Here is a 19,415-nt window from a genome sequence, read left to right as displayed (position 1 = left end):
ATACCTACACATACATCAAAGCTCCGCCGTCCAACGCCATCAATCAATCCCAAAGAACGATGATAAACTCCGTTGATTGCAACAAACAGAAACCCCCTTCTCTCTTCTTTCTGGTATTTGTGTTTCGTTTGCGCGTCCGAGTCTCTTCTATCGTGGCACTGATGCCATATCCAACATGTGACCCATCTTCTCAATCTGCGAATCAGTGTTAGTAGGCATCTCTCAAATAAAACGTGATCAGACTTACCTTGGTCTTGAGATAACCCTCCACCTCCTGACTTCTGAAACCGCCGCGACCCTTCCATGATAAAGGCACCATGGCCACTCGCTCCTTGACCACAACCTCCCTGTTAGGACCCTCGACCGCGCGGATTTTGTCGGGATTGTTGGTCAACAGTCGAACCTCTGGCCGGCCAAGATCCAGCAACATAGCTGTAGCAAGACCGTAGCTTCGAGCGTCGGCAGGATGGCGCAGCAACAAATTCGCCTCGACGGTGTCAGACCCAAGATCCTGAAGATTGTACGCCTTGAGCTTCTCTCCCAAACCAATACCACGACCCTCCTGTCGCAGGTAGATAATGATGCCGCCGGCCTTGTTGCCTGGCAGACTCATGAGGCGCGCTGCTTCGTCAAGCTGCTCGCCGCAGTCGCATCGCGCTGACCACGCCGTCTCACCTGTGTAGCACTCGGAATGAATCCTCACCAGAGGTGGCTCATCCGACGGCTGCGGTGGCTGTTCCTCCTGAGGGGTCACTGGACCGATGCCGCTGGTTGTGCGACCGGGGAACAGCCTACCTGTGTATGCGCCGCGCACCATACGGTCCATCTCCGTCTCACCCTCCCGGACAGCATCTAGACTCTTGCTTCGGATATTGTTGCCAAACACGATAGCGAGGTGCTCCTTGTTGTCCACATTGTTGGTGTACAGGTGCAAGAACATCTCCGTTCCTGCAACCGTGGGAATACGGGCACGAACAACACATTCAACCTCTGGGAGAGTCGGGAGTAGCTTTGGTCTCTTTGAGCCGCATCCTCCGGAGGGGATAGAGCTGTCGACAGGGACACCGCGAAGGCCAGCCGTCGTCGGTGTAGAAGTACCGGGTGTAGAAGGGGGCGTGAAGGAGGGAGAGAGCAGTGATGGCGGGGGTTCTAGGCCGATCGGGGTCTCGGGATCGGGATGGGCGGAGGCGGGAGCGGAGGCGGGAGTGGAGGGAGCGGGGGAGAGAGATAGTGAGTCTATGGACTGATCGAGAGTGTGCGCAGGAGTTGACGCATCGGCAGGCTCTGTCTTTGGTGAGTAAAATGGAGGCAGAGCTGAGCTGGAGCCCGCCGGTGAGCCTGGAGTCGCATCGGACGGCATGTTCTGGCTTGAGGCGGGCAAGGACGGCGCCGCGATCGGATTTTGGAGGGGTTCGGTTTAGTTTAGGTGTCGCAGGTTCGGTGGCGGCGTGGACTCAATGCGCATTCGGCAGGTGGTCAGAATCTAGTGGGCGATGGAAGCAATTGAGTAAACAGAGAGGTCGCGTGTCGTCTGTTGTGTGATTGAAGCAATGTAAGCGGAATCAATTCTGTGTATGAGTGATAGTTTGCGGAACCATGACTTGACTTGGCTCGATAGAATGGTGGGGTTTGTTAAAGATTCCAGGGTGCAATGCAAAATGGGGTAAGTCTCATTAGTCATCGTCTTTTTATTTCTACCTATATCCGCGGGGTTGGATTATTTTTATTTCCGCCGCTGCAGTAATTGACTTAAGCCTTCTACGTAAGCACTGAGATTATGTCTATTGGTAATACGGTACAGACCGTGATTGATTCGTTCCTAACTAAATATCAGTTTACAGTCGTAATAGTAGCATGGAAGTGTCGGCCTCTTCCCGCGCGGGTTATACCACCAAAGAGGATCTAAAGAATCTAGAGAACCTCGGCGAAAGGCGGCCGAGGCCGGCTACCAGTGGGGGCGCCGTTAAGTCTCAGTCAGCATTTACAATCTTGCAGTGAATCTGAGTCAGTATCCGATGTCCGCGGAACAATCGGGTATGGGATAAATGATATTATTTATCATTGGGAGGCAATGTGTAGTTATGCTGTTATAGTTTCGTGTCTCTCCGGTAGATGGCTAGCTTTGACCCGTATGATTTTTGTAACTGTACACTGAAAGCAAGCCTTGCTGTAAATACCGAGTTGTATTCCGTATTACTGTTAGGATGTAATAAGTTTAAGGAATTGACAGTTCCACCACGTATTGGACAAGAATAATTACGTAATTAAATACAAAGGAAATTGATATTCATTATCCTCTCGCTATACCAGACAGAGGAGTCGCTTGTTTTAATATTCATGGTTCAACTCTCATCATCAAAAAACTTTAGGGTAAGTCAACTCGAAATGCCAAGACCACCACCGTTTAAAAGACATAACGGTCTCCTTGCCGTTTTCACATGATGCCCTCACAATAAAAAAACAAACCGTCAACGAACCCCTCATTCATCAAATACCTTTTACACTCCCACTACACCACCAGACATTTAACGGCCTGTCATCAAAGAAAATATGAAACACGCCCAAATGCAGGTACAACCGCTCAGCTGTCACTTAAAAAAGGAGAAATGTCATTACTTCTTCTTTGTTCGTTCTTTTATTTTCCCCTGTTTCATATCGCGCCTCGTAGGGATGGATGCACACGTATGTAGCTTTGACACTGGAGGAGATATCTAACACAGAAATTCGTTGTCTGCCGAGTACTACCCAAACCTTAAAACCCCCTGAATTTTGAACTGCCGAATACATGCGGTGTGATGCCCAAGTTTTTATTGAAGGACAAAATATGCACATGTAAAGCCAGCAAAGCAATGAACGACATGACGTCTCTTAATCCCTGCCGGTCCGACTCACCGTGCCTTGATCCTCTTGCACGTGGCTTTTCTCCACCAAGTCAATCATGATCCTACGCGCCCTCAACACCGCATAATCCATAACTGCACGATGATGTTAATATCTCAAGGAGGAGAAAACAAGGCTATTGAAGTAAGCATTGCGGAGCTGAACCTTGCAGGGCTGTGAAAAAAAAGGCCTCGAGAGGGAGGGAAAAAGAAGCAAGGGCTGAAAGGAGGGGGGCTGGGGCCAGGGACCTGTGTAAGCCACGTTCTCATTGAAAGATCATCAGCTTAATATGTGAGAGTCCGATTGAGTTGATCGAGATGTTTGGCAACATCAGTTGGGGTAGATGAGATGCAGTTGAGAAAATTACTATAAAGCCGTATTTGACACATTGTCATAGATCTGTACCGGCTCGGCGCCTTTTTGGAGGAGGTTTAAGTGCTGTGACATAAGAGGCAGAGTTTAATGGGCAGCGACAAAAGCAAATTACACTGCAGTCCATTAAGTGCTGTCTCAGTTCTCATTACAGAGGCCGTGAAATGTGATGCGATGAAATGAATTGAATCACAAAAGGCCATTGAAAGTGAGACTCAGAATTGAAAGAAGTTGTAATGTATTTTGACTTTGTTGTCAATGGTCTAGATATATACATGAGAAGTAAAATAAATGCAAAAAACAATCCTTTTTTCCTTGTATCCTGTGTATCATTCCAGAGTTTTTTTTCATATCATTCGTAACGAGTGATACGCTCCCTGCATCTAGTTGCTAGGGCGGCGATTTTCTATTGTGATCATCATAAGACATAAAGAGGTGAGACAAAAAGTCAGCAACCCATTTAGAGGGCGGCGGCCTTCTCACCAGTGCCGTAGAGAATGTTCTCAACCTTCATCTTGAGCTCCTTGACGGAACCGAGGCCGCTGGGGCACTCAGGCTGGTTGCTGACAGCGAGGTTGAGGTGGCACTTCTCGTTGACGCCGTGCTTGCAGACGGGGTCGTTGATGTTGTACAGCTGGTAGTTCTGGGCGACCCAGCTCTTGGGCTCGCTCAAGCAAGAGGCAACGTAGTTCATAGAGTTGGCGGCAGCGAGGGGAAGCTTGCCGTCATCGAGGAGGTCCTTGCACTTGGAGGCGTGGACGTACTCGTACTCCATGTTAATACCACCGCCCATCTGGGGGTCCTTGGTGGCAGACTTGCCAAAGCCGAGGTAGTTCCAGGCATCGTAAGAGATGTCGTGGGCACCGCCGGAAGAGTCAATCTTGAGGAGGTAGACAGAGCGGCCCTCGTTGGAGACCTTGACGCAGATGTTGTTGCAGTCAACGGAACCGGGCCAGTAGGCGACGCGGTTGGTGTTGATCTTGCAGCCCAAGACTCCAATGCTGCTAGAGTACATGTCATGGGGAGTGACGCTGCAAGAGCCAGACTCGCCTCGAGGGAGAGGGTTGGCAGAGACAAGGGCAGCAGCAGCCGCGACGATGGTGGTGAACTTGGTGAACATTTTGGCTGTTTTGAAAAAGTTGTATATACTTTTTATTGAAAGTTTGTTGATTTGGAGACTGGCTCGACTTGATATACTCAACGCACGGCGGAGAGAAGTTTGAAGGAATGGGCAAGTGAGTTTGTTTGTAAGGACTGATCTCAGATCTAGGTCTGGAGTGACGGCCGGCCGAGTGAACGACGAAGAAGAATTGGGAAAGGAAGGAATGTAACTGTGGTGGATAGTAGAAGGAGAGTGTATTGAAGGTGGAGGTGATGGACTTTATATACATGAGATGGGTATCCTTGACTCTCTCAGGTACACCAGCAGATCTCGGGGAACTGAATCACATTTGCAAGGTTTGCAAGGGTGTGTGTATCCATTCATCCTCGGGGAGAGACAAAGCGTGCAGATGCCAATGCTAACGTAGCTGGACTTGCATATTGAGGCGAAACAAAAGGGAAAGGACTTGCTTGACAGAGAACGTACGTGGACGTCGCCGAGAAAGCGACCGCTTGCTTGGTCTAGTCTAGAGAGTGGGACTCTGTGGGTGACAGCAAGGACCCATCAAGTCCCCAGAGTCAAGAGTCATTGAGAGGAAGAGAAGGAATCGAGCCGCAGTCATGATTCGCGAGGAGCACGCATGGGCTAGTCTTTGCCCTTTGTTGAAGTTGTCTCCAAAGAACTAGTCCAACTCAGAGAGACCCGCCCGGCTGGCTGCCGACGGAAGTACGTACCGGAGGCACACCAAGGACCAAGGAACAAGGGCAAAGCCAGTCCAGTCCAGTCCGGATCTTTTCCTACTGGGTTCCGGAAAATGTCTCAACTGCTTGCTTGTCAGGCACGGTGCGTTAGTCAGGGACCCGGCACGGCGGCAAGACGCATGCACTCAAAGAAGGCCTTGATTTTCCTGAGTAAAGAGGTGTTGGGCAAAGAGTTTTGGTTGGTTTTGTGCCTGACCCGTGCTTACATCCCCCATGTCTTGTACCTGAATGATCCTTGTTCAATTGTCGTTTCTTAATTCTTGGGTGTCTGTGCCTGTTGATCAAGGCAATCAATCTCTGGTACTGTATTCGATCCCTTCAGTCGATTCTTTTTGAATCGCTCTGCATTGTTAGCAACAATAAAGGTGTGAGTGGATAACTAACTGTCACAGTCAGTTTGCTAACTCCGTTTCCCAGTAAACCAGTAAGTAGTCTATAGTCTGGACAATAAGTTGGTATGGTAGACTAAAAAGACGGAGAGGAAACGGAGCAAGAGAAAACTCTTCTCAACTACTTGCCCCACGACACATGCAGCATGCTTCGCGCCACCATTGACAACTTTTCTCAGCCGATGAATGAATGCCTGAAATGGATGCCTGACAACTCAATTGAATAAAAAAGCGCTTGCTCAAACACTGTGAACTGTGATACGTACTGTACTGAAGGTACGTAAGCGGACACCGTCAAAAATGGTTGTTTGCCAAATGCCTCATAAGTTTTTGACCTTGTGGAACGGTGGATCAGACCAAGAAGAACCTCATCCAACCAAAAAATCTAGGACTTTTGCTCAAAAGTTCCCTCCCATGAATATTCGATTCTCATCCGATGCCTGACCTAGTAAAGATCGTGATTGCCAAGCTCTGAGGATTGGGGTTTAATCTGATATTGATGTGCTCTTTGTTCGGGCTCGGGAAGCCGATAAGCTTGTTTCAATTATGTGGTCTGGAGCGAAGAAAAGCATTCCGATAGACGGGGTTTAATTAAACAAAAATAGAAACAAAACAAGGCATCTATTGACGGCAGCCTGCCTGTCAAGTTGAGATGGATGGCTTCACAAGAAACAGCTCATCAACATCAACCAACATTGGATACTTGATTCACCACAGTGAGACAAGGCAATCTTACCCAATGCCTTGTACTGCAAGTCAGAATGAGGACATTACTGCCGCTTCAGTAACCGCTTGCTGCCTCAACATGATGGAATTACTGTAATGGCATTCGTCATATGTTGTTAGTGTTGCTGCAACTCTGGCTTGTCCAATTGGTCAAGCCATTCAACCAAGGCCTTGTTTGTCACTTTTCAGGCTCTCTTCTTCTTTTTCTCTTCTCATACTGTGCGCAACATCGAAACTGTCGTCGTTGTGGGTTTTCTTTTTCTGTGCGATAGAAGAGGGGCCACCAAATCAAGGTTTTCAAAGAAGCATTTTTAGCGGTTTTCCAGATCCTCAGTCGGTGCCTTTTTTTTTGCTTCCATTGCCTTGACTGCGGCTTTAACAAAAAAGTCAGAAGCTTCGGTTACAAATGGGAAACCCACTCACACAAATGCGCCTTGACAAATGCAGCAGTTGAGTCCTTGTGTATAATGGCTGGAGTATAGGAATAAGAGAAAATTCTCTTGTAAATTCCTGTCAAGCTTCTTGTAGTTTCTGTGGCTGAATCTTGAAGGGCGGACCGCGAGACCCTTTCGAGACTTTGATCGCGGCAGAGGCACATCGTGGCTACTATCCACATGGCATTTCTGACATTGGTGCTGACACTGACGTTGGTGGTTGCGGGTTTCTTTGAGTTTCTGTCTTGACTCAAAGCCTCTGATTCAATCTCCCGAAACTCTGCGGCTTTGTTGACCAGAAATAGAAGCTCTTGTGCGTTGACAAAACATCACATTGGAAGAATGCTGTCGCTTCTTTCCGTCCAGTGACATCTTCTTCCCGTCGGCGCACGTTTTTTCGCCTCTGCCATGGTTCTTGTTGTCTTTCGAGAAAGCCCTCCTTCGGTCAAGATAGAGTTCAAACGCTCCCCAGCCACCCCGGACCCTCAATACTGGTCCGGTTCTGACCGATTCATACATAATCACATTCTTCCGTTATGTATCTCATGGCAGTCTGTCACAGACGCCGTTCAATGCACCGTCTGATACGCCATCGTTGGTCTCTGGCTAGACTCTGAACGACTGTCTTGTCGGTTGTTAAAAATTCCGCCGTCAAGAAATGCACGCTTCGTAGTCTTCTCCACTTGGTCCTCTGAATAGAGACTGGCATATCGAGTCAGACTCCCACTTTTTCGATCTAGATGTGAAGATGGGTTCTCATTCGGTAGGCGAGGTTTTTACATGGTGGCTGTAAATATTTGAGGGTGGACTCTCGACTTCTCAACATAATACTACTCACCTTCCGGCTTTGTGAAATTCGACCAAAGACGTTAGTGTTTCGGACATCAGACCGGTTCCATTGACATGCCGACAGAACTTCGTGCGGCCATGGCGATTCGTAGTAAAGATGGATCTCTCGACAGTCTGGACTGCTGCTCGTCCGATAACGCAGACGATGGTGCCATCAGGACGTCGCTTTCAGTATCTCGCACATGCCCGTCTGCGTTGTCTTAGAGTATCAGGCAGTAGGTCTTGTGATCAAACTTGGAGAGCCTAAGAATTTGTCTAAAGTGACATTTCCCGACTCATTGAGTCGTCTTTGGTCTCTACAGTCAATTTTTGATACTCTGATGCCTGCCTAATTTCTTGGAACGAGCCATCAACAAACTCACTATTGGACATTTGTAGCTACACTTGTAGCCATGTCTTTCGGGCATTTCTGTATACGAGTCTGGGGTAATATGGACACTGGCTCGTGCCCAGTCTTTCATCAAGGCCAGTGTTTGAAGGGCCGTTCCGATGCATGGGGAACTCCTGTATATCATCTCCACTGATGTTCGTCTGGGGAAATACGAGTTGTAAACCTCCGACCGTGTGTTGACATGATTTAGTCGTTGAGTGGACCGTGGGGAGATCTCCCCTCAACGCGGTGAGAGAACGTAACGGTCTCTGTTCTTCTCGACGGCGATTTCCGAGCAACAAACATCCTGCGGCCGGCGGTCTAGCAAGTTGACAACAGAAGAGATGCAGTAGATCTTGTGGTCTCGAGAAGAACCTTACTCGCTCAAGTTGCATGTGTGTGTCTTCGCGATGAGCTAACCGGACAAACGGCAAGCTGGTTGTTGGACCTTTGGCCTCTGAAGCATTCTGTTGATCACGACTCAGTCTTCCAAGCGTCGCCCAAGAATCTGCTTTTCGCCGGAGGGGTTGTTTAGTTGCATGAAGAACTGCCTTTCTACCCTTAAATGGTGCGGATAATACAGCTGGGACACTAGCATCCAACACGTAGACGCTGGGAAATCTTGCTGAATAGAAACCTCGATAACCAATCAGGGAGTTCGAGCGACGGCGATTAATGCAAACATGAATCAAGCCAACGTCGGTGTATGAAGAAGCGTACAAATCGTGTTCATGGGATCAAAACCTAAGATGAAGAGACGAGGTGATGTTTGGAGAAGGAATGAATGAAGTCGCTACGACACAGCATGTTGCCAAGCCCGAATAGAGTGGGAAAGAGGACTCGTGATCGATAGCGTTGTTAAATAATCCAACAGCAATAGACCTTATCTAACTGGTAAAGACTCGGTGGTTATTTTTGTCTACCTGATAGATTGAGCTCCGATTACCCTAGACTGACAGGTGCAAATCCCAAGGTGAAGGAGGTGAAGCCCCACCTTCTCGGTGAAGTATTGAGCTTCCGCGATAAGATAAGCCAAAATTTTAGAATTTTTCGAGATCTTCCGGCTTCTTTACTTTCAGAAGACCGCGATAGCTCGCAAACAGCCAAACGAAAAGATGGCGCCAATCGACCACGCCGCCGCAAAGGCCGAGAAGAAGGCGAAAAAGGAAAAGAAGAGAGCCCGCGAAGAGGATGCAGCCGCCGAGACGGAGCGAAAGCATAAAAAGTCAAAGAGTGTCGTCGCAGCAGATGTTCCTGCGACCGAAGACTTGAAGGCCGACAAGAAAAAGAAGAAGAGCAAGAAGGATAAGCACGCCGAAGATGCTACCGCGCCACAAGAAAGCGAATCAGCTGTAGTCGACGAAGCCAAGCCCGAAAAGAAGCACAAGAAGAAGAAGCACCGCGATGCTGAAGTCGATACCGAAGAGGCAGAGGCCCCAGTAGACGGCGAGAAGAAGAAGAAGAAGAGCAAGAAGAATAAGGATACTGAAGATAACACCGATAAGCAGAAGCAGAGTGAAGATGCCGCGCCCTCCGACGCTGATGCTATGGATATCGACATGCCTCCTCCTGCCAAACCTTCAAAGTCCAGCGACGATATTTACCAACCTCCCGATATCCCCGCGAACCCTCAATTCCCTTTCTTCACCCAGACCGTGTCGCTCTACGAGCCTCTTTTCCCAATTGGCTGGGCGCAACCCGTCACGAACTGCCAGTTCCAACATTTGCAACACCTCCAGAACAAGTACGTGCCTTCGCTGCGCGGTGTTTTTCTCGACTACAGGGACGTCGCTTTTGGCGAGAACCCCGGTCGCAACGGTGCTGCTACAGACGACGAGACACCCACGACTGTCATGGCCAAGGGTGAGGCCGCTGTTGGTTGGGGATGGATCACCGCCGAGGTCGACCTTTTCGTTCCCAGCCGTGGTGCCTGGATGGAGGGAAGTGTCAACTTGCAGACCGAGGGACACATTGGTGTTGTTTGTTTTGGCAAGTTCAACGCTTCGATCGAGGCTCGTCGACTTCCGCCCGACTGGAAGTGGGTTCCCAACGAGTCCCCCGACGCTCAAGGCTTCGAGGAGACCGCTTCAGTCATCACCGCCGACGACCACGGTGTAATCCGCCAGATCCACAGCACCGGCTTCTGGGCCGACGGCAGCGGCGACAAGGTTAAGGGTAAGATCCGTTTCCGGATACGCAACTTTGACGTCGGCACCAGCGGCGAGATTAGCTATCTCAGCTTGGAGGGTACGATGCTGGACAAGGCTGGCGAGAAGGCCGTCGTGGCCGAGGAGGCGGAGACTGCCAAGATGCGACAGGGCAAGAAGGGTCGAAGAAGACATATCCCCGAGTTCGCCATGACGCGCTTCACCGTGGATGAACAGGAGCAGACGCAGGACAATGAGGAGGAGAAGCGCGAGGTGTTGGCGCTTCCCGAGGATCAATAAAAGCAAAGCATGGGACTATAGGGAGCCAGGAGTTGTGTGATACCTCGATTTAATGATACACTGTTACCAAAAACAAAGCCCAAGCGGCGTTGCAGTAATGCTATAAAGTCATTGCCTTGATTGTTATAAATGGTTCATACCATGCAGACCTCGAGAATCTACAATACATAAATAACCTACTAACCAATCTGCCGGACTGGCTAGTACACCTTCTGCGTAACTACCACAATCATTCTCGGCTGTCTCGACTTCCACTGCTTTGACATTCGCCTGAACTACCATTTAGCAGTCCCATTTTCAACCTGTATGACAACGACATCTTTGCACTGTAACATTAAAGGCGGAATCGCAGTCTCAAACATATCATGAAGCTCACGATCCTCTCCCGCAGCTGCAAAATCTTCAGTATCACCTTTGCTTTACATCTCCGCAAGGCCCTGGTTTGTATGTTTCGTGGACGACTTGCCCTATCGCCAAGTCGAAAACCTGGATGTAAAGAGAGTAGACGCTGCTATTACACGTCACGATGGCGAATTCGTGTTACTCGAGGTATGACTGTCAAGTTTAGTGCACGACTATGGCCTAATGTGACTTGTGCGTGAACAGATCGACGGGTGACGGCAGGCTTCTGTAGTCTATTATCTAACCAAAGGCTATCTGTCAGAGCAACAATAAGAGAGGCGTAGGTGGTGCGTTTTCACACAAGACACATCCATTCCCATTCATAAGTTCTATCCAGTATTATTCAATCTCAGATCTCGATACTATATACAGATGTAGGCCATCGCGATCCCCCACATACTCGTCAACCTAAAGGGCGAGTCTTTCTTCAAAGGATACTTACACATGCCGATTTTAGTTGGTGAGGTTCATGGACCGATGATAAACAAGATCGTACTGTTGTTCAGATTTATTGGTGTCCGCATCGTTCTTCAAATGTGCATGTACTCGAAGATGGGACGGACGACCCAGGAGGATAAGTTCGCCCCTCAGTGATGTTTGTGGCCTGCAGCTTTCTATAGATCGGGAGTAAGCATCCGCAGAAGCTGATGGTACTGCAGAGCTGGACTGGTGTAAGGTATCGTTCCAGAAGTCGAATAGGGACAAATCAGCCATACTGCTCTGCAAGGGGAGCTTCATCCTTGCGCGTCATATTGTATAGCCAGGTAAGACCGCCATTTGGATGGTTGGCAACAAAGTAGTGGACATGTTCGACACCAACAACGGCGTAGAATTGTGAAATCATTATAGATCAATTTCGATGTTCCCAAAACTCTTAAACTGACCGACAGAAGGTACTCCAATTCAGAGCAGAGGATCGGGTCCCGTCCTTCTGAGCGAGATGATAAGAGACCATTCATCCATCCAGTTTCTTGAGCTTTTCGTGAATCCCCGACGTTGTTTCGGCATCTCGAATTTCTCAGAGACAAGACCAATGGCATGTCAAAGTGAAAGACTTACGGCAGCGTGTAGAGACATATTCATTTCCTTGCATCGATAGCACTTCGCGACACCTTTCTCTGTTGCGCACATCAGAACTTCCGTCACCCGATAGCCACTTGTGGACGTCTGGGGCTTCAAGGGTCTCTGGTCGGCCTCAGCGGATACTCGGGACGAAGCAAAATGGTCTCCTGAACCACTGTACCAAGAAGTTGGGGTTGGCCATGTTGAAGAGAAACATGATTGAGACAGGGAAAATATTCTTAGTGTACCTTGAATCAGTCTCACTTTCATTCCAAGTAAAGGGCAGAATGTGTGCTACCTCGCCTTTGTCTGAAAAACAGGCGAGCCCCTCCTCAGATGCTGACAGGAACGCTTTCAGTATCTCCGTAGATGGGAGAACTACCCGTTGTAATGCATCTCATAACCGGTATCGTATTGTAACGGGATGTGCTTCCCACCTCTTCTTTTACTCGATGCTCCGCTTGCCATCCAATTGGACGGTCGCACCACTAACCTGGCGCCTGTGTGGTGGAAATAGCTCCCAGCGTCTTATCAACTTGGCGATACTATTGGGGGTAAATAAGAGCTCGTCTGGATTTTGTGGTTCAAAAACCCTCCAGGCTTTAAGTCCCATCAGAGGGTAACAAGGTTGCTTTGCCGAGAAGTTTCTTATTTGCCTTTATCGTGAGACAAGGACTGTCAAGGCGATCCGTCATGTATCAAGGCGCCAGCAGGATCTGCTTGAGCTTCTCGACCATGGTTCGCCTGTCCAGCAGCAGCTTTACCTTTCTGTACCCGAAATAAGACTGGCTGCCGAAGAACAGGCCGACGGTAAAGCCAGTCATATTCTGAATGGCCTCATCATAGGCCTGCTCAATAGCGTTGATCGGCACCATGATCAGGGTAGGCGACTACACGATAGGTCCTTCCCCGTCCCGGGGTTCCGCTCTAGATCCCTCCAGAACATCTCCACCATGTGCAGGTAGATAAACGTCTTTCCCGTCCCCATCTCGTTGCTAAGGATAGTATGGCGGTACGGGCTCCTCACCGGGGGGTCTGGTACGAAGGTTGAACGGTCTCAAATTCGGCTGTTGGTCCCTCGGCTGGGGAGTTTCCCTTGCCGGTCGACGAGGTTGGGCTCTCTGTCTGATCTACCGGCATGGCAGCATCAGCCGATCCATCCACTCGAGTACGCCAACGTAGTTGTTGAGAAGAAAGGCAGGAGTAGCATGGGCTGATGTCAGGAGTGATACGATCCTGTCTGTCAGGATTGCGGAGGAGGAATCGCGCGACAGGTGTAGTTCGGTCTGCACCCGCCACAGCATGGGAAGCTGACTGACTGAGTAGCGATGCGTGGCGAGATAATGAGGCTTTCTGTCTTCCATGACCTCACCAGCGACATACGTGACACTGAAGGTGCTGTGCAATTACACGCTTGTCCAGCTTGATACGGTCCTCGTTGGCGTGTTGGAGGACTTGGATAGATTAGCACATGTGTGTACAGATAGGGAAAATAACTAACAATGTCCAGCCTACGATGCAATGCCCTCGAGATTCGCAAGGAGCTCGAGCCCTGACTGATTTTGGTCTAGACAGCCATCATCAACTAGTGATTGAGCGTGCGCTTCGCCACAAAAATCTACTGCATGTCATGAGTTAAGACGTGCTAAGGGTGCAGCCTGCTTCAGTAGCAATTCGACCCCAGTGTTGTCATTGTATTGCCAATCGAAAGGAGATGATATTATGTCTGGTCTGTTTCGCCAGTTCGTAGTCATCCTCAGTTGTCGTAGTGATAGATGGGTCCGAGGCATGTTGTAGAACTCAGTGCCGTCCCAAGTATGGATGTATCCTGACACCGACATTGAGTGTCTGAATTTTGGAGGTGAGTGAGCCGGAATTCCAGGAACCAACTGCGAACGATAGTGCCTTGTTGGGCGAAGTACTGGATGCGACGACGGATTGCGCTGAGAATACATAGGTTGTTGCTTCCTGTACGCTCTTGGCATGCTCTTGTCGTAATGCTCTACAGCCATTCCTTTGTCGCGTTCCTGGGTATGCGGAAGTGAGCCTACTTGCACTGCTGGTCGGGGGTGGCTGGAATACAACACAGTGAGGATGAACCAGATGGTAGATGTGGCCACAGTGACGTGCCCACGATGACGCATTTATATCCGTCTCCTCAGATTCGTCTTCTTGGGATTCTCAGGCTCAACCTGCTTCAGAACGGCTTCAAAACGTAGATAGGTTCCACCGTCACGCACAATCTTGGTCGCGAATGCCAGGCCGTCCAAAGCGTAGAAGTAGTGTGTCCTGTTGTCGTTGGCGTGTTGTTGGGCATGTGGGACAAAATCATCGAGGTCATCTATGTCCATCTCAGTCTCATACTGCCAACTATTAATGAAACACCCTGGCAGCCAGTAGAATTTCAGTCTGATGCAATGTTTCTCAAACGCGCATGCAAGCTTTTCGCCCTCGTGTATGCGTCAGACATGCTGTTAACACCTCTTGGTAACGTGAACGAGACAGTACACTCTGGACACTTGTGTTTTATGCCGTTCTGAACCGAGCCGATGTGATATCCAAGGTCTTTTGGTTGTTGTACTTGCTGCTTTCGACCTTCTCAAATGTTCAATATACTTTGTCAAGCCAAGCATACATGGTAGGGGTAGGACTGTAGTATGCTAACGGCCACCAAGAATGAATGTAGCTGAGGGCTCATCTGTATCATGTTCCAATATTGGTCTGAAGCATCCAAGCGCTAAGAATTACCCAACGTTCTGGTGAACTGAGTGACCGGCTTTGCTGAAGAATGCTCTGGCGCCAGTCAAAATCCGAGCGGTGCGGTTACTGTTGTTCACGTTTTCGTTCCACGAAAATGGAATGATGTGTGCGGCTTGAGCATCAGCCGCACCAATAAACTTACACCTGTAGTTGTCGCGGATGCGACAATCATCCTTTGCCTTCGTGTTTCGGCTGGTATCGCCCTCTACGTACGTTGGATCATCGTCATCTGTACAATAACCCAGATGAGATAGAACTGGGTGGCCGGCGACCATGATCTCTTTGATCTTGGCGCATGGTGAGAACATGATGGACTTGTTGATGCTGAAAAGGCGTAGTCTGGTCGGGCGTTTAACAGTTGTAGCACGAATAGCGACAGTAGTGTATCCGGCAAGAAAAAGTGAACTTCCAAGTCATGTGCTGTACCTCGGCTGTATCGTCAAGAAATGCAATGTTTGCAGCCGATGTGATTGGCGCTGTCATCACCGGGAATTTCGCGACCCGTTTAACAGCTTGGAAGTTGCACGATCGCCGTCTGTAGCCCGGCGCTTTCGACTTGCTGCGGCGGCAGCGGACTTGCCGAAAATGCGCTCTCCAGTCTGGGTCGTCGGACTCGGCCGGGGGCTCGACTTCACCGGAACTTCATAGACATAATCACTAAGCAATGGTTAGCTTACTCAAGAAAGTAGAGTTCATTACATACCATAGATGATGATGTCCGCTCATGAAAAAGACCATCTCGTACGTCCCGCTTGGAAGTGGTCGTGGGTGAGTAGGACAGCCATCTTCTCAGAGCTGGGGACATTCGGCAAACTGAGCAACTGGCTCCTCTTCTGCCAGTGACGGAATCAGATAAGTACTTTCGGATGCACATAATTTTCGTTCCATGTTGTCTTCGCCAGTTACAATGGCAAAGTCAGTCTTGAGCCTCGGGTTCGAGATTCATACAAGGGTATATATAATGATAAGTCGGCTTAGGCAAGACCTTGCGATATTGATCAGTTCATGCGTCTCTGCGTTGGATACTCCGGAGCTAACTTACCTGAACTCGTTCCAGATCTTGTCAAGCTTCGGTAACTCGTTTCGGAAAAGATCTTGAGAGTATTCCCCCATACCCAAGATGCAGCTGCCCTTCGTGCACTGTAATAATTCCCCTTTGTGTTTTCTTTTGATGTGTCTGCTGGGACATGATGAGGTAGAACATGGTCTGTCGCAGCCCGGAAATAGGCATGGGGCCTGATATATACGCTTGACATGCTGGTCGACACATGAGTATCATGAATGTATAATACATGCTGCAGCATCTATGCGTACTGGTTCAACATGGAAGACATGGATTTTTGATGGCTTCATCGGGTTGGTAGGTTTTGCTGTACAAGACAATGCTGTGTGAGTTGGTGTTATGGACATCTTTTTCTACACCGTCCTTTGTAGTCATGTGGTTCATGACCAACTCTGCCAGTGCATCCATGGTGTCCTTCTTCAATGGTCTCCAATCTTCGGGCAGCTGGCTCGCTTCTCGCAGGAGTTGGGCTATAGGCGTGTTGCCAAAAAATGCGGCGATGTTGGACATTGACTGGTGCACCGATCATTGCAAATTCGCGAAATGCAGTCTCCATAGACATATCGAGGTCTCAGTTCTTTTCGTCTGGCTGGTCTCAGAACTCAAAAACAATAAGAGCGTCCTGATCCCGAGACGGGAGACAATCACACATTGTTCGATCGGAAGTCCCCAGGCAAAGATCCTGTAATCTGTTAGTCCCGAGTAGTAGGTGGTATAGATGCCCGTATATGTCATTCGTCTCGAGCTGGGGAATCTTACTGGCGCAAAAGGCATTCGTCTTGCTCCCCACAGGATTACAATAAGGGTTATAGCCTGCAAAAACAACTACTGTTCGGCAAGGAATGAAATGAAGTTCGCCCTCTTTGGTCTAGTAGTGAAGGTAGGTAAAGTACAAGCTGTCGCTTCCACTTCCCCCTTGACTCTTCATTCACGATTAGCCTCATGTGCAACTCCATCTGCTGGATATACAGCTGAACAGATAGTACTTACCTGCCTGGTCCATCAAAGATGTATGCTGGCGTATAATAAATAGGAATGACATAAGAGTAGAGTCTATATATAGAATAAAGTTGACTTGGAAGAAGAATGGAGAATGTGAGATGATGGAGGAAGAAGATGATGGAGGGAAACGAAGAGAGAAGAGGGGAGATTTAATAGTTGAGAGATTCCGAAGCTCACGTGCTTCAATCTACCTGGTGATAGGATATTCGTTGACAGTGATGGACAATTGCAGGCAGCCATGATGTTGGTAGCCGACAGTGTTTGTTTATCTCTGGACTACTGTCGCTTGCCGTGATACACATAATGGAAGCAGACTTAGCGACTAGGCTGCCATGATTGGACCTGAAGCAATTACAAAATGTGAAGGAAAACTCGTATTATCATTTCAAGCAAACCGCGTAGCAGGCCTAATGACTGTTGATTGCGAGCCTTGATATACTAGAATCACGTCAACAAGCAACAACCACTCATTCTTTAGCGGATATCGATTTACTAAAACGGAAAATAGTAGCGAGAATTACCAGTCTAGTTCTGATTGTATTCTCAGGCAGCCATGGGACTTTGAGTTGGGCAAGCCTGGGAGTTTCCTGAACATACAGTGTCATTTCATCTTCCCGCCCGCTGGCATTGCGTTGCCAATAAGACATTGCGGGAGACTTTATACAGGTTACCAAGTAGGCCTTGAAGCATGAGAATTCCAAGTCAGCGAGGAGTGTCACTGCGATGCATGTGCAGTACAGTATCGAAACCTGCAATTCCAATGACACTCCAATAATACATGTGACTTGTATACCAAAACAACTCGTGTTAAGATGCCAGGACACCTACGAGACAAAAACAAAACTTGATGTTCATTCCAGTGCCCTTTGGCTTCATTTCCGTAGAGATATTGGATCGTTGTTGAGGACTTCTCCTCAAGCCTTCGGCGATTGTCCTTTTCCCATACGAGCATTTGCCGCTTGACTTCTCTTTTGGGCTCCAAACCTAGGAAATCCATGTTCTGGCAAATATACGGGATACGACGGAAATCGACAAGTGAATCAGTCTCTAAGGGCCTAATCCATCTTTGTGTTTGGGAGGTGGTTGTGATAGTGGTCCGATTGGCCAAGCCTTCCATTATGTTTTCCGTCCCGGTCTACTCCCCTCTCATGTACGACTACATCAGCCTTGTTTGTTTTATCCCAACAAGTGCGGAATCATGGTGTCCGAAGCCGTTTTAGTTCAGAGGACGACACCATGACTCTCGATGAGCTTCCTAGAACTCACTGTTCCAGATCAGATTACACCAGATACAAGAGACGCAATTCTTAGACCAATTTATGTTATTTAGACAAGATTATTATGGAATGATGCTCATATCCTAAGCTTGAGGCTGGGGCTTCTGCTGCCTGCTAGATGGGATTGTTTGGGAATACTCAAAGCTTGGAGAGCTTGTCAGAAACAGTCTCCATTTGTCTTCTCATACTTATAATTCTTGGGGAATCAGAGAATCCAAACACGAAAACCCAAGACCTGCGCCAGGACAGCATGGAATGTCTTCTCGGTTTTGTTTCTCAGGCTCCCAGCAATCGGGGTTCTGATGACATGATGGAAACTGCATGAGTTGTTATCGTAACGTAAGATTTGGGAAACTCGCAACTCTTTGATGTTAGTTGATGTCATGATATTGCTACGTATCATCTCACATATCGTGCCACCCACTTTGGTATGTCTGTCAATAGCAGACACTCCCTTCACTAGCTTCGGGACGGCTTCAACTTGCGAGGTTCCGGCCGGAGACTCTTTGGCGTCACACGTTTTCGATCAACTAGTTAGCTATGAGAAAGGATCTCTACAGACGCATCCGAGAAATCGCCGTGGCAAGTACTAGTAATAAGAGCTCGTCCCAATCGTATATCAAGGATATCGCCGGCTTTGAAGTTGGGCACTGATGGAGGCCATCCGGCGACATACAGCTCCAGCACGGAGGATAGCAATGCCTATTGGATATCAAGCGCATTAGAATTTACTGGAAGCGGAGACGACACCGAGAAGCATGGACGACCCTTATTACAAGGACCGTTGTTTTCCGTCATCTCAAACAAGGTGATGCATGCTCAGACCCCCGTGAGATCCCGATGCCATGATGTGCTTCGCGTCTATCACTCCTCATTACATTTACAAGATATGCCTCGCAAGGCTTGTTGATTCATGATCCTTCTTTACTTTGCGGCTGATGATAAGGAGTGTGATCTGCATTGTAACGGTCCGGATAGACTGACCGTGAAACTGCTAGATGTGACGATACTTGCCTAACTGAGAAGTCTGACATTTGAGCAAATAGGCGAGGATGGATGACTATCTGAGCACAAGTGATATCATTGCTTCTCTATTACAGTTCCGATAGGCTCTTGAGAGGACTTGACGATAGTCGAACCGTTTATTTTTACACATCAGATATTTCTTCACACTAACATATCTCCGATCTTGGCGTGTTGATTTCGGGCACCTAAATCTGCACCGAACAATGCACTAGAAAAAGCCAACCCCTGTTCGCTGAGCTGCAGAATGCTTGCTTGCTCGCTCGCTCGTGGGAGATCTGCAGGGTCAAAACAAAGAACCGGGCATGGCCGAGACTATTGCCCTGGGCAAGACAATAAAAAAGAAAAGGCGAATTATGTTCGGCGATATAGAATGAAACTTGTCTACGCACAGATAATAAAAGCTTGATCGATAATATCTCGGTCTGCTAGACTGATGTATCAAGTATCCAGTCGCCAGTCAAGGGAAGACATCTGGAGTGCATTGCCCCCGGAT

General features: G+C 48.5%; 6 protein-coding genes across 6 annotated transcripts; 1 reads left to right on the top strand and 5 right to left on the bottom strand.

Annotated features, from left to right (window-relative positions):
• Nucleotides 1–147: 147 nt before the first annotated feature.
• RIB1 (GTP cyclohydrolase II) lies at nucleotides 148–1,360 on the bottom strand (the record flags this gene model as incomplete). The annotated part of the gene is made up of 2 exons (XM_044851423.1): nucleotides 148–195; nucleotides 248–1,360. The coding sequence occupies 2 exons, from the start codon at nucleotides 1,358–1,360 to the stop codon at nucleotides 148–150; spliced, it is 1,161 nt and encodes a 386-aa protein (XP_044710135.1).
• Nucleotides 1,361–3,712: 2,352 nt separating this feature from the next.
• FPOAC1_006949 (uncharacterized protein) lies at nucleotides 3,713–4,372 on the bottom strand (the record flags this gene model as incomplete). The annotated part of the gene is made up of 1 exon (XM_044851422.1): nucleotides 3,713–4,372. One exon carries the CDS (start codon nucleotides 4,370–4,372, stop codon nucleotides 3,713–3,715), a length of 660 nt encoding a protein of 219 aa, XP_044710134.1.
• Nucleotides 4,373–8,998: 4,626 nt separating this feature from the next.
• FPOAC1_006948 (uncharacterized protein) lies at nucleotides 8,999–10,330 on the top strand (the record flags this gene model as incomplete). Its single annotated transcript, XM_044851421.1, has 1 exon — nucleotides 8,999–10,330. The coding sequence occupies one exon, from the start codon at nucleotides 8,999–9,001 to the stop codon at nucleotides 10,328–10,330; it is 1,332 nt and encodes a 443-aa protein (XP_044710133.1).
• An 855-nt stretch (nucleotides 10,331–11,185) lies between these two features.
• Nucleotides 11,186–11,576, bottom strand: FPOAC1_006947 (uncharacterized protein; the record flags this gene model as incomplete). Its single annotated transcript, XM_044851420.1, has 2 exons — nucleotides 11,186–11,393; nucleotides 11,449–11,576. 2 exons carry the CDS (start codon nucleotides 11,574–11,576, stop codon nucleotides 11,186–11,188), a joined length of 336 nt encoding a protein of 111 aa, XP_044710132.1.
• A 1,241-nt stretch (nucleotides 11,577–12,817) lies between these two features.
• Nucleotides 12,818–14,862, bottom strand: FPOAC1_006946 (uncharacterized protein; the record flags this gene model as incomplete). Its single annotated transcript, XM_044851419.1, has 5 exons — nucleotides 12,818–13,108; nucleotides 13,178–13,248; nucleotides 13,296–13,305; nucleotides 14,035–14,164; nucleotides 14,543–14,862. The coding sequence occupies 5 exons, from the start codon at nucleotides 14,860–14,862 to the stop codon at nucleotides 12,818–12,820; spliced, it is 822 nt and encodes a 273-aa protein (XP_044710131.1).
• Nucleotides 14,863–15,036: 174 nt separating this feature from the next.
• Nucleotides 15,037–16,127, bottom strand: FPOAC1_006945 (uncharacterized protein; the record flags this gene model as incomplete). Its single annotated transcript, XM_044851418.1, has 4 exons — nucleotides 15,037–15,211; nucleotides 15,258–15,305; nucleotides 15,597–15,694; nucleotides 15,936–16,127. 4 exons carry the CDS (start codon nucleotides 16,125–16,127, stop codon nucleotides 15,037–15,039), a joined length of 513 nt encoding a protein of 170 aa, XP_044710130.1.
• Between the last annotated feature and the right edge of the window lie 3,288 nt (nucleotides 16,128–19,415).

This window comes from Fusarium poae, chromosome 2, assembly GCF_019609905.1.
Source record: "Fusarium poae strain DAOMC 252244 chromosome 2, whole genome shotgun sequence".
NCBI lineage: Eukaryota > Fungi > Ascomycota > Sordariomycetes > Hypocreales > Nectriaceae > Fusarium > Fusarium poae.
Note: the sequence above shows the minus strand (reverse complement) of the source record. Positions and strands in the feature narration are given on the sequence as shown.